Consider the following 12682-nt stretch of genomic DNA (forward strand, 5'->3'; position numbering starts at 1 on the left):
ATAAAAAAAAATTAAAAATACATTATTAGAATTAGTACAATTAGACTAATTCCTAGATGCTACCTAAAGATGAATCATAATTTTTTTTCTGAATATTGGATCTATTACTCTATAAGATATTTAATTGAGAAATTTAAGGTTCAAATTATTGGTGAAGTCAGCTTAGCTGTCGGTAGATGCTGTTGGTTTCCAAGGTTCATCGTAATTTTCAATAACTAAAGATTTATGTCTCGTTAACTTAACACGTATATTTTCATTTTCATTATCTCCTTTCGCATCTAACAACTGAACTCGTGAAACCAATAAAAAATTTGGGTTCGTAGGACTAGGGCCACGTATCAAATCGATTTCATCCCCAATGTACACCTACAATAGTGTAAAAGAAACGAGCAAATTATTAATATTTAGGAACGATATCACACTTGAAGAATAAAATTGGTCCAACCTGACTGCTTTTCTTTAATAGTTTCTTCCCATTAACTCGTATCTTGCTTTCGTAGAATGCCGTTTCCACTTTACTGTTGAAAAACATTAGCAAACTTTGTAATAAGATCAGTAACTGAATGAAATTTATACACTGTTAAAAAATTATTTCCATAGGAAGTGCAAGCTCTATTGAATTGCTGTATATAAATTTGTCACTGAGCATAAGCAAAGAACAAACTCCAATTACTGCTTACTTTCTAGCAATATTTAATCCAGCTTTGAGTAGAAGATCTGCACGAAGAGATGTTACGCGCACGGATATTGTAGGTAAAGTTTTATCTTGCTGCGTAGCAACATCATCATCATCTTCATCGTCGTCTTCTTCAGATTGCTATATCCACGTGAATACATACAAGAAAGCATTTTATTCTACATTTGAAAATGGAACATATTTCAATTTTGTAAGAGATCGCAGCTTTGACAATTACAATAATTGCCGTCACAAATGCACGGTATAATTACCGAGTTAATTAATTCAGTAGTATAGCAGATGTTATAGAAATCGACTGTACCTTTGCATTCGATTTTTTTCCTGCGTGTTTGAATCTTTTTATAATTTTTAGGTTACGTTCTCGGCTGGTAATGTCATTGCAAATGATTGATTGTTTTAAATTACAACATTTATCTGTATATCGAAAAGTTACATAGGTCGCCTGCACCCCCGAGTATAAATACCTTTTTTCTAATACTGAAAATATTAGTCGTCTACACAACATTTTAGGTTATGTTACGGACAGTTTTCGCTTCGATCCTAGGAATATCACCATTGCACAGACTGGCAGTGGTAACGACTTCTCGAAAACATTGCGATGTGACGTGACGCCGAGATTATTCTTTGCGAATTCCATATCAACGATTCATATGTAGCTCATCACGTTTATCGAATATGCTAAAAGTTTTGAAGCGAGGGAGGATAAGAATAATAACAGAAAAAAGAGAACAAAAAATTGTAGCTCGTTTAGTTTTTGTCAATGCTAGGGCATAAGCACTTTGAAGCACCGCTGTTGTTAGCGAGTACATTTAATCGCGATTTTTCGGCAACGGAAATTTGTCTTTTGTAACAAAGGAGAATACCTACTTGCTCATTTGATTCGTTGAATTGTTGCAGTGAAGTAATAGGAGCTAACACCAGCCCAGGATTTTATTCTCCTGAGTCAGTTTACATTAGGGTTATGTGGTTCATTGACACTTATTGGAAAACCTACTATGTCTCAATTTGATTTGAAATTATTTCAGCCCGTCACTGAACTATTCATAAACTGATATACAAGCATCATGGCAGAAGTATCTCAAGATTTGACGTCCCTTAGAGTTGGGTTTATCGGTGGTGGAAATATGGCTAGTGCCATTGGTGCTGGTCTCATAAGAAGAGGTACAGTACAAGTTTTGAATTAAAAATGAATAATTCTATACCAGTTTACCGTTTCACACAGCCATCAGATTATGCAGCAAATAGACAACGGTGTTCATACATGATTACGCTTTAGTACCAATAAACATCAATGTTGATTGTGTAGTATTCATAAATATTAGGCAAGTGTACAGTAGTACAAGTCTTGAGTTAAATATTTTGATACCCACATGCATAGGCGTATTGAAAGCTGATAACGTCTGGGTATCTGGGAGAACGACCAGAACGCTTGGTTTCTGGAGCGATCTAGGGGCTCATGCAACACTGAAAAATGGAGAGGTTGTGGAAAATACTGATGTCATATTTCTTGCAATGAAACCACAAATGCTGGATGATGCTTTAGCTGGTATTGCTAAAACTATAACTAAATGCCCTCCAAGCAAATTGTATGTGTCCGTACTTGTTGGCGTGACTCTTGAGGTTCTTCAGACAGTAAGTAGGAAAAGTAAGACTGTGAAATAGTAAAATCTTAGTGAAATAGATTTTCACTTTAAAACAAATAACAGCAATCGTCAAATTTATCAGTTTTACAAGCAGTTGAGACTTTGAACTTTTTCTTTAAACCTATGAACCAATGTCTATGTTTAGTTTTTATGTTGATTTTATTTTTATTTACTATTAACATAATCAGGTATGTATTCCAGAAATTAGAACGCATTGTGCAGCAACCGAGAGTTATTAGATCAATGCCGAATACACCTATGATGGTCGGGGAGGGTATCACTGGTATGTATTACCCAGTTGAATTTGAATAAAATAGCCATCATCTAGCTTGCTACACCCCCATGTATCATTGTTACAACAATTATGAATCATGTTAATTAACAAATTTTTGTTATTGTGTTTTGATACGAAATTTGGTCTAGGATTGTAGTATTGAAACGTTCATTACCACAATGTCATTCATTTTATTTTCAGTCTACTGTTCTAAAGGAACAACTGCTAACGACGAAATTTTGGTAAATGCATTATTTTCACATGTGGGAATCAGCGAGAGCATACCAGAAACTCTAATGAATGCTGTTGGTGGACTGTCAGGTTCTGGTCCTGCCTATGTATGTAATGTAACAGTGTTTATTATTTTTTTGTACTAGAAACTTACATCAGACTTATCATATGACTATTTTATAACTGGGAAAACATGTTTTTCAATATAAGTTGACAAATTTATCTTAGACTAGATTGTAGTTCTAATATAACTCTTGGCTATCTTTCCATAAAGGCGTATTTGATAACCGAAGCTCTTTCCGATGGCGCTGTAAGAATGGGTGTCCCACGTCCGATGGCCACAAAATTTGCTGCTCAAGTTTTAGTAGGAGCCGGTAAAATGATATTAGAAACAGGACGGCATCCAGGCCAGTTGAAAGATGAAGTTTGCTCTCCAGCTGGCACAACAATTAGAGGAATTCATGCTCTAGAACAAGGTGGCATCAGGTATGAACACTAAATCTTTTTTGACTAATTGTCTGACTGTCTCGCTTTGAAGAATGTATCATTTTCTTCCTATTTCATACTGGTTTAAATTTCCTTCAACACCATTTATAAATTACATAACAATGATGTAAAATGTAATTCAGCCTTGCATATTTCGTTCTGTCATTTAAGGGGATCGTTAATGAACGCGATTGAAGCAGCAGTAACTAGATCAGATGAGTTGTCTTCCATGCCTAAGTAACGACTTTGTAGAATGTACATTGTTGGGAAGAGAATAAATGAAAATCGCTAGCAAATTTCTAGTGCATAATTTCATGTTGATTATTATAACTTGATGTCATATGATATAATTACATGTAAGTATCGTAGACTATGAACATTATCAAACTTCCGATGGTTGAAAAAAATGTTGAGATTGAATCGGAAGTTGAGATGTATTTGATGTAGACATCACTTAATTCACAGGATTCCTTAGATTTTCAAACCAGTACTAAATTTGTGTTGCGTGTAAAAGTGTTTTTACTTCCCATAAGTCAAATATTATTACCAGCTGCAGATTATGTATGACTAGGCATGAGTATGCATAAATTGTGAGATTCCTGTTAAATATAATGTAAATAGTCTATTTAGCACTGTAAAATTTGGTGACAAAGTCCGCGGAAGGTCTAGTTGGAAATTGTAACGAGTTCAAATTCAGCGGAGGTATTTATGTATGTGTCATGTGCATACATTGTACATGGCATACATTGTTGGCCGAACTCACGTTGCTATTTGCGCATCGGCGCATCGATGCATCATCGCGTCAGCTGATTCATTGCCGGCGAAATTCCTAAGCTTTTCGAGTCAACAAACATATTCGGAAGATAATAAAGACCCATTGCGCAGCACAGAATTCGATTTCATGAACTTAGTCCTTCCAGTTACGTTGAACTGACAAGTAGAGCAGCCACGTGCGTCTAATTCGTAAACGCGGCCGGTATAAATACGGAGCACTGTGCAGTCGTAATAGTCTTTTATTTATTACGTAATTAATGGCACACGGCCGAGTATGATTTCAGAATAGGAACGCGATTTTGCACCGAATATATTTCGCTCTGCATCAATTAAACTGTTGCCTTTCTTATTTGATATATAGGATATAGTTTTGTATTTTTGATTGGTTGAATTTGTCAAACGCTATTTCGACATGATGTCATCAAGTTTAATTTTGAGGAAGGTGTGTTCTTGTTGCAGTTATGCCCTGAGATATGAAAACGGTAAATTACGACATTATATACTTATGGGATTATTCTATTTCGCATGCAATTTCGTATGCCTGTGTCATCAGCATACATTCACTCGTAAACTTGGCCTATTTAACGAAAAATTTGCATCTATGTTTAAGTTCAGTAATTGCTAATTTGTTGAATTATCATTAACGTTTATTTTTTTTTTTTTTAGCAAATTTCATTAATCTATCGCGCAAATTCTCATCAAAGAGCACAGTAGGGTGTATCGGATTTATAGGCGGGGGAAATATTGCTAGAGCTATCGGCAATGGGATATTAAAAAGTAGTAAGTATACAAATAAATTATACTAATTAATATTATGTCATTTGCTCTAAGAACTTTATTGATCATAGACTTTATTTTCTGAAAATAGAGCTTGTCGAACCACCCAGTATATATGTAGCAGAACCTTACGAACCGATGCAAAAACCATGGCTGGATTTGGGGACAAAAGTAACTAACGAAAATGGAATAGTTGTGGAAAATTGTGATATCATATTTCTGTCCGTGAAAACAACCGCTTTGAATGCAGCAGCCACTGGCATAAAGAATACTTTGTCAGTACCAGTGCGAGACAAATTATTCATTTCCGTTCTGGCTGGGATACCTTTGTCAGTTTTAAAAAAGGTAAAGTGCATTTTGTAATGATATATACATGAGAACAATCATTCTAAAAAATATTTGTTAATTTCAGGTGATCCTGCCTGTCGTACCTGGGGCCAGAATAATACGGTCGACTTTGAATATGCCTTTGTTAATTGGAGAGGGTTGCGCAGGCAAGTAACAGCTTCATATTGTTAACGGAACAAATTCTGTTGAGCAAGAAAGCAAATGTATTTTTGTACTTACCTAAGAATTCAGAAAATAATTTTCATTTCTTGTTTACAGTATTCAGTGGAGACAGTAGCGTGACGGAGGAAGATATAGCCTCTGTAAAGACCATAATGTCCGGGCTTGGAATGTGTAACTTCATACCTGAATTGCAGCTCAATGCAGCTAGCGGCCTCGTAGGATGCGGTCCTGCCTATGTTAGTATCTCATCTAAATATACGCTTATTTTCACGTTGTGCTTTCAATTCGGAAAATAACAAATTGAAATTGTGTCCAGATTTATTACCATGACTACTTAATAAAAGTATTCTCCCATTTCTCAGATGTACATTATGATCGAGGCATTAGCTGATGGTGCAGTAAAAATGGGTGTGCCACGAGATTTAGCGATTAAATTTGCCGCACAGACTATGTACGGATCTGCAAAAATGGTACTTGAAACTGGGAAGCATCCAGGTGAATTAAAAGATCAAGTCTGTTCTCCTGGTGGTACATCTATTCGTGGCCTGCATGCCATGGAAAAGTCAGGCGTTAGGTGAGCCTAACTTTTTTGATTTTTTGCATTTTATTCAATGCCGTTTTATAACGATTATTCAATTTTCAGAGCCGCGCTTATGGATGCAATTGAAGAAGCAGTTAAGAGATCGGAAGAAATTACTAATAAATAAAGTACTCCTGGAAAATAAGGATGTACATATCAAGATGAACCTATTTGTGAGTCATGTACTGAGAAATTTGTTTAATTTGTGCATAATATGTGACCTGATAAAGTATGTGAATTTTGTGTGAAATGCGAATGGGTTATCATCTTAATGCTGCGTGAGTCACAAGATAATGCAAAAGGGCAGAGTAAGTGCGTGTTCAACTAAAATTAACTCTATTGAAAAAAAATGAGGTAGGGGTAGTATTTTTCTCTTTACCCATTTGGTCAGAGTTTTATTGGCAAAATATTTTTCTACGTACTCTGCCAACTCATTTTTCTGCGTATTAATGTAAGACACCTTGTAATAGCTCTGTTCTTATATAAATTGAATGCGCTTAACTAAAAAATGTTTGTACCTGCTTTTTTAAATGTTTATTAATAAAAAGCACAATTCCATATTGAGTGTTCACGTATGAGTTCATACATTACCATTTACTACTGAGGAAAGTGAGAATAATTTAGAACATAGTGATAGGTAAAATTTTCTAGCTTATGCAAAATAATGTAAGTCTATATTAAGCTTGTTTTCTTTTGGCTGAACATCTTGGCAAATGGACAGTTTGGTTGCGAATAGCTGTCATGGTCATTGCTAACTATTCCCACATCAAACGCTCACAGTCGTTTCAAAGTTTTCTGTCCTCACAGTTGTACCACAAAACTAGATTGTGTCATGGAATCTACCGTCGAATGCATTTCTGGTAAACTGTTCAATCTTTTTATAATAACTATAATGGTATTTGTGTTACTTATATTCTACTGTGATATATACAGTATAGTTTTATTCTGTGTAGCCACTCTAAAGAAGGATATTGGCTTCATTGGAGGCGGTAACATTGCGAGAGCTATTGGCCATGGCATCATTAACAATGGTGAGATTACTTCTCAAGTCACTGACTGTAGATTTAATTCAATAATCAATTTCATATGATTACTAGGCTTAGTGGAAGCTTCGAAACTTCATGTATCAGAGCCAGTTAAATTGTTGCAAGAAAATTGGCGTGAAATGGGTGTAAATATATCCGCCAATAATGCTGAGGTAGTGCAAAAAACAGATACCATATTTCTCCTTGTGAAACCTGGATCTTTGAAAGAGGCAATGGAATCTCTTAAACAAAATTTGGGTTCTTTAAATATTGGTGAAAAATTATTTGTTTCGGTGTTAGCTGGAGTATCGTTGGCAAAACTTGAGGAGGTTCGTGCAATTTCAAGCATGTTTTATTGAATACATAATTTATAAAACCAATATTACACTATGTGGTTTTATCATACATTTGTTTCATCTTACATACTTGTATAATTTGTAAAATATATTATTTATTATAAATTTTTTTTAGGTAATCTTACCGATTATACCAAAGGCAAAAATAATCAGAACTATGCCAAATATGGCATTAATGGTTGGAGCCGGTGCTACTGGTAAAGAAATGAAATCAATTTTAGATTGGGCAGGTACATACATAATGCCACAAAAATCGTTCTAATCGAAATATGCCAACATTTACATATTACACCGTTTCGATTGGAAATTGTTTCGAAGCCGTTGAAAGCATTTCATTCTAAACTTAAATTGACTATTGAGTGTATAATTTGGCAGTCCTTGTCTCCCTCAGATGTTAAATCTATAACATTCGGTTTTGAAATCTTTATTTTCCAGCGAGCTGTTAAATCTATTACTACCCTTTCAACATCCGACATGCTCGTAGTAATCTCCAAAATTTCAAATATGTACTCGTCCACGCTCAAGTCTTTAAGTCCAACATTTTTACTAAAAACGGGAAATACACGATTTCAAACACTAACGAAAAACAAAATTTTCTTGCTGTAATAAGTAGCTGTTTGTAAAACAATTCTACGAATAGGTAAAACCGTTTCCAAATTCTGAATAAACTTACTTGCATATAGGACACTTCCATGACTTAACTTTGTAGTTCAGCATTACATAATATTGCAAATCGAAGCATTGTATATGTTCACAATTACAGCCCCGTGCAGGTATCGTGATCCGAGTCAAACTGAGAGGGCATTTTAGTGGTAGCTGAGAGATCGAGTTGTTACTTATTGTGCACCTGGCATACATTTCACTACACCACGAAGACATGTTGTTCAATCAGTATCTTACCTCCACCTCCATTACTTCCAGCTCCAACGTATCTTGATTAATCTCAGATTGGATTCTGTTATTAGGAGTGTTGGTGCTCAATATTTTCGTTATTCTGGCCATGCTTTTTTCTTTCGATACTATCCCTTCGAGCAAAAGTTTTTCTATACTTTCCTTCCAACTTAACTGATCAAACACTGTTGAATAAAAACGAAAGCACAGATCAATTATACAGAGGAAAAAAACAGAACTTGAAAATCAATTCCCAGTATTTTACTTTCAAATATGCGACGCTATTGAACTGTCGACATGCACCTCGACTGAATATAATCCACTGTAAAATAAAAATCAAAACATAGATTATACAGAGGAAAAATAAGAAACTGAAAATCAACTCAGTATTTGACCTTTACCTAAACGTTGCAGTGAACTTTTGGTATGACACTCGACTTATCAACTACTCTCTGCTGGTTACCCACTAATGTAGCATAAACACAAAAGGTTAGACAAATTAGACACAGGAAAAAAAGACCCACACCACGCCCAGGTAAATACCTTTACTAACAAGAGTGTAGAACTTTTGTATACTTAATTTGCTACCTAAACTCGCCAGCTACCCAAGTTAGGCAGTGCTGATGGACATACACATACACTGCAGGTTGAACAATAATTCTTACATTTTTTTTTGGGCAAGTACAATATTCGAGGGGATAGGTGTCGCCATCCCTCGAGACCTTATAGTTATATTTCAATTTCAGAGCATTTAAACTCTATCTGCCCAATCTGATTGATTTTCATAGAAACTGTAAAATAAAGTAAATAACTATTCTGTAGTTGATACGGGTCAATGGACAGTTAATCATAAAGTTCCTTTTTTAGTGTTCGCCTGTGGTCATGGAGCAACAAAGCAAGATGCAGATCTTGTCACAACAATAATGTCAAGTATTGGAATCTGTGAGCAAGTACCGGAAGACCTAATAAATCCTATAACAGGACTCTCTGGTGCTGGCCCAGCTTACGTAAGTCGATCCTTTAGAAGTGATTTTGAAATGCATCAGCTCATATCATATTATGAATAAACTTGTTTTATTTATTCGCAGGTATATGTAATGATTGAGGCGTTAGCTGACGGAGCTGTTAGAATGGGAGTCCCAAGAGATTTGGCCATAAAATTTGCTGGGCAAAGTTTTTATGGTGCTTCTAAAATGCTACTGCAAACTAAAAAACATCCTGGACAACTCAAGGATGAAGTCTGTTCACCAGGTGGTATAACAATTTGTGGAGTACATGCTATTGAAAACGGCGGTGTTAGGTAAGTTTAACTGGAGAAATGGAGAAATTAAAATTTCATTCAACTTCAGTTCAAATATACCGTATATTTGCTTTTTTGTCTATTATAGAGCAGCACTGATGAATGCTGTTGTAGCAGCTGTACAACGATCATCGGAATTAGACAAAAAATAGATATATGATTCGTTATGGGAAGTTATAAACTTGCTATGCAATAATTTATATCAAATCCTTTTGCCGAATAACAAGAAAAATAATATAAATGATAGATGTGTAGAAAATAAATTGATCGAAATTCAAAGATGATTTATAAGATTTCGTGTATCACGTTTTGTCTTGACTTCTTTATTGACAAAGTTAACTGGGAAGTAATAATTTATGGACCAGATCAAATCTGTTTATACATACATATTAGGATCCTCCTTATTTTATACTTTTTCGATTTTTCACCCCAAATTAGAAATTTCTGACATTTATAGAGTTTTTGGCAAATATTTAGTCCCGCAAACTGAAACCTTTTAAAGAGAATTTTATTTATTCGTTTATTTATTGGGAACGAATTTGGGGGTAGTTTGGTGGAAATTCGAAAAAGTCCAAAATAAGGACCGATCTAGTACATAGATTGATCTGCAATATACTTTTCTAAACATGCCAAACTACGTCGATTTATAGGTGTATTTGATTCACATGAAGTCAAGTCCAGATCCTTTACAGTTAAAGTAATATAATATTTATTAATCTATTGAAATTAAATATATTTACAATGACATACAAGGTAATACAAAAGTTGAGATATATTTTCATACGTACATACACAGTTCAGTTTGTTTTTGCATATTCTACGCATCGAGATGGATCCGTAGGATAATATTCCTGGCATTTAGTCATTAATCTCTTGAGTGCCTGTATATACTTACGCTGCGTCTCGTCGTTCATCACATGAGCAACATTTTTGGAGAAAATTTTTTCACGACCGGTACGAGCATGAATACCAACCATGGTCACACCAATTGGCCAAGGAGAGTTTCCGATAGCCATTTGAAGATATGCATCGCTTGCCTGAAATGAATAGACACAATTTGAAATTATCCATATTTTCAGCTATATTCACATTATCATTAATCATGGAGAGTCAAGTTGATTCGATGATAAATTAGGAAAAATATACGTCATTAATTCACTTTTCTAAACTAGCATGACATATTTACCAGTATGTAATTGCGCTCAAGAAGGTGTTTAACTATTTCAGTTAAACTGTCAGTAATATCTTCAGGTAGAGACTTGTTTTTCAACTTTCTGAGTAGGGGTTTGAGGTATTCTCGGGTTTGAGCATATGTAGCACTAGCCATTTTTCCTCTAGTGCTATTCTTTTCCATAGCAGCTCTACTGTTCAACTGATTGCCCCACATTTTTACAAGGAATTGTAAAAACTGAGTGATAACATTCATGTCGTATTCCCTGTCCCCACAATTCAGGTTGGCAGACATCTTCTGTATATCGTCATAGGTCACACCTTCATCAGGTACGTGTACATCGCCTTTACCTTCTCCGTCTTGCGGTTTCGACGATTCGAATATTTCATCAAGGTATGCCTGGTCAACCTGTTCCATAGCTTCTTGGAAATCATTACGGAATCCCTGGGAGACAAACGAAGAGCAGTGTTAAAACAACAATAGAAAAACCAACATCAAGCATTCCCTCAGAGAATTTTACATCAACCCCAAAATCATTTACATGGCAATTTTAACTGTATCGTTGATTTTTACTTTTAACGATTAACTTTCTCATACCTTGTTTACTTCTGGTTCAAGTATTTCCCGTTTTCTTAGTCTTCTGAATGCTTCTAGCTCCGATTCACCAAATAATAATACCGGTTCTCCCCGTTCACGTAATCGTCGTATGACTTCGGGCCTTGACAAGGCTAAATGCTCCTGACCATTGTTCGCTACAGAATCCGCTGAGTGATCGCTGACGTCGGATTTGACCGTGTCCTTTTTGTGTCCATACTTTTCCAAGTATTCTTCTTGTTCCTTTGCTGCTAGTTCTCCACGGCGAAAGTATTTCTTATTGTTATGCTGTATCGGGATCATATGACAATCGTTAAAATTTTAGGTTATTCTACATTCACCTGAAAACTGCATGTAATCGATTTACAGAAGATACGAAGAATACGGTTCATATAATGACTGCAAATCTAAGGACTTACTTCTCACCTACCAAAATATTACTGTCCTCCAGCTGTTTCCTTTTTTTCATTATTTCTGCCTTCAAAATATCCATCGCAAACGATTTGTGCGATAGATTTGTGGGGCAATGTGAATTGTTTTGAAATTTTTCTTATTATTATGTTTATTTATAAGCAGATGTGCAATATATGGTTTTAAAACATTGCAAATTTTCTAAAAATTGTTTTAGAAACGTAATAATCAAAAATCAAAACAGAACAATTACAACTTCTTGGCTATTTCTGTTTTTCACGAAACAGCTGATTTGCTGATTTAGTTTGTCTAAATCTTAAAGAGATGGCGTAAGCGAACTACGTTCATTGTTTATGGATAGGGCGAAACAAAGTTATTTTCTTATAGCACTAGATGGCAGGATAGCATAATGAGCAAGTAAATCGACAAGGAGCAAAACATAATATCATATGAAACTGTCGCACACGTATTTCGTAAGTAGGTATAGCGACTTGCCAGTTTTTTTCGAAATGTAAATAACTGAAAGTAGAAAGTTGAAATGGAATATCGATGTACAGACTACATTTTTAGGAGTTATTTATTATCCTAAGCCAAAATTTGACCGACAGAATTGGCCAGTGTAGCTGTACGTACGCTGCGCGCATCTGGCCGTATAATTTCAATCGACGGGAAATCCGTTCGTTGGTTCGGCTATGACAAGTGAAACAAAATAATAGTTTGACCATCATCAATGATATATTTGCCGGTAAAAATGTGACTTCAGAACTATTTATTTATTTATGCCCAAACAGTCGTGCGTTTATTATTTTTCTGCAGTACGACAAAAATAAGAGGCAATCAGACACGCGACGTCTCAAGAATAGTGCGTACGCGGTTTACTGAATGCCTCTGATAATTTCTATAAAGTTTGTCAGCATACATTTTCTACAACATAATCAGGTGGAAAAAACTAACTGGCCATG

The 12682-nt window shown here is 35.2% G+C and overlaps 5 protein-coding genes across 8 annotated transcripts; 2 read left to right on the plus strand and 3 right to left on the minus strand.

The window, feature by feature from the left end:
* Position 1: 1 nt before the first annotated feature.
* On the minus strand, positions 2-1204 carry LOC124308149 (mitochondrial transcription rescue factor 1). The gene is made up of 4 exons (XM_046770558.1): positions 999-1204; positions 681-817; positions 446-518; positions 2-366 (listed from the first exon to the last, which is right to left on the minus strand). Exons 1-4 carry the CDS (start codon positions 1200-1202, stop codon positions 163-165), a joined length of 618 nt encoding a protein of 205 aa, XP_046626514.1. The 5' UTR covers positions 1203-1204; the 3' UTR covers positions 2-162.
* Positions 1205-1722: 518 nt separating this feature from the next.
* LOC124303039 (uncharacterized) lies at positions 1723-6530 on the plus strand. Its single transcript, XM_046759758.1, has 13 exons — positions 1723-1858; positions 2076-2329; positions 2542-2623; positions 2816-2952; positions 3120-3331; positions 3503-3569; positions 4497-4587; positions 4772-4885; positions 4974-5227; positions 5295-5376; positions 5489-5628; positions 5755-5966; positions 6036-6530. The coding sequence occupies exons 1-13, from the start codon at positions 1762-1764 to the stop codon at positions 6097-6099; spliced, it is 1806 nt and encodes a 601-aa protein (XP_046615714.1). The 5' UTR covers positions 1723-1761; the 3' UTR covers positions 6100-6530.
* A 159-nt stretch (positions 6531-6689) lies between these two features.
* Positions 6690-9854, plus strand: LOC124308117 (pyrroline-5-carboxylate reductase 1, mitochondrial). Of its 2 annotated transcripts, none has more exons than XM_046770507.1 (7): positions 6690-6832; positions 6926-7003; positions 7070-7326; positions 7469-7550; positions 9112-9251; positions 9333-9544; positions 9633-9854. In XM_046770507.1, the coding sequence occupies exons 1-7, from the start codon at positions 6805-6807 to the stop codon at positions 9694-9696; spliced, it is 861 nt and encodes a 286-aa protein (XP_046626463.1). In that variant the 5' UTR covers positions 6690-6804; the 3' UTR covers positions 9697-9854. The 2 variants fall into 2 exon arrangements, with proteins under 2 accessions (XP_046626463.1, XP_046626454.1); XM_046770498.1 differs by having other exon boundaries at positions 6728-6832; positions 6911-7003.
* Positions 7548-9042, minus strand: LOC124308157 (zinc finger MIZ domain-containing protein 2-like). 3 transcript variants are annotated; one of them, XR_006908931.1, is made up of 5 exons: positions 8646-9042; positions 8510-8566; positions 8254-8429; positions 8027-8146; positions 7548-7899 (listed from the first exon to the last, which is right to left on the minus strand). XR_006908931.1 is itself a non-coding variant. In XM_046770571.1 (5 exons), coding segments are annotated over exons 2-5 (534 nt in total). In that variant the 5' UTR covers positions 8511-8566; positions 8646-8777; the 3' UTR covers positions 7548-7685. The 3 variants fall into 3 exon arrangements, 2 of the variants coding, with proteins under 2 accessions (XP_046626527.1, XP_046626536.1); XM_046770571.1 differs by having other exon boundaries at positions 8027-8169; positions 8646-8777; XM_046770580.1 differs by having other exon boundaries at positions 8027-8169; positions 8254-8566; positions 8646-8775.
* Positions 9855-9971: 117 nt separating the features above from the next.
* Positions 9972-12137, minus strand: LOC124308110 (pre-mRNA-splicing factor 18). Its single transcript, XM_046770488.1, has 4 exons — positions 11740-12137; positions 11313-11597; positions 10731-11159; positions 9972-10581 (listed from the first exon to the last, which is right to left on the minus strand). The coding sequence occupies exons 1-4, from the start codon at positions 11800-11802 to the stop codon at positions 10342-10344; spliced, it is 1017 nt and encodes a 338-aa protein (XP_046626444.1). The 5' UTR covers positions 11803-12137; the 3' UTR covers positions 9972-10341.
* Positions 12138-12682: the final 545 nt, after the last annotated feature.

Source organism: Neodiprion virginianus, chromosome 1 (assembly GCF_021901495.1).
Source record: "Neodiprion virginianus isolate iyNeoVirg1 chromosome 1, iyNeoVirg1.1, whole genome shotgun sequence".
Classification (NCBI taxonomy): domain Eukaryota; kingdom Metazoa; phylum Arthropoda; class Insecta; order Hymenoptera; family Diprionidae; genus Neodiprion; species Neodiprion virginianus.

Bases quoted from the DNA above. Each gene is read 5' to 3' on its own strand.
- LOC124308149 (XM_046770558.1), bottom strand. From the start codon at position 1,202: ATGTTGTGTAGACGACTAATATTTTCAGTATTAGAAAAAAGGTATTTA. The intron at 818-998 runs GTACAGTCGATT...ACGTGGATATAG, and splicing joins GAAAAAAATCGAATGCAAAG to CAATCTGAAGAAGACGACGA. The intron at 519-680 runs GTAAGCAGTAAT...GTTTTTCAACAG, and splicing joins GGATTAAATATTGCTAGAAA to TAAAGTGGAAACGGCATTCT.
- LOC124303039 (XM_046759758.1), top strand. From the start codon at position 1,762: ATGGCAGAAGTATCTCAAGATTTGACGTCCCTTAGAGTTGGGTTTATC. The intron at 2,953-3,119 runs GTATGTAATGTA...CTTTCCATAAAG, and splicing joins CAGGTTCTGGTCCTGCCTAT to GCGTATTTGATAACCGAAGC. The intron at 3,570-4,496 runs TAACGACTTTGT...TGATTGGTTGAA, and splicing joins AGTTGTCTTCCATGCCTAAG to TTTGTCAAACGCTATTTCGA.
- LOC124308157 (XM_046770571.1), bottom strand. The intron at 8,170-8,253 runs GTAAGATACTGA...TCGATCTCTCAG, and splicing joins TGGAAGTAATGGAGGTGGAG to CTACCACTAAAATGCCCTCT. The intron at 7,900-8,026 runs GTAAGTTTATTC...TCCCGTTTTTAG, and splicing joins TGGAAGTGTCCTATATGCAA to TAAAAATGTTGGACTTAAAG.
- LOC124308117 (XM_046770498.1), top strand. From the start codon at position 6,805: ATGGAATCTACCGTCGAATGCATTTCTG. The intron at 6,833-6,910 runs GTAAACTGTTCA...TATACAGTATAG, and splicing joins TACCGTCGAATGCATTTCTG to TTTTATTCTGTGTAGCCACT. The intron at 9,545-9,632 runs GTAAGTTTAACT...TGTCTATTATAG, and splicing joins ATTGAAAACGGCGGTGTTAG to AGCAGCACTGATGAATGCTG.
- LOC124308110 (XM_046770488.1), bottom strand. From the start codon at position 11,802: ATGGATATTTTGAAGGCAGAAATAATGAAAAAAAGGAAACAGCTGGAG. The intron at 11,598-11,739 runs GTAGGTGAGAAG...ATCCCGATACAG, and splicing joins TGGAGGACAGTAATATTTTG to CATAACAATAAGAAATACTT. The intron at 10,582-10,730 runs GTAAATATGTCA...TATTCATTTCAG, and splicing joins TTGAGCGCAATTACATACTG to GCAAGCGATGCATATCTTCA.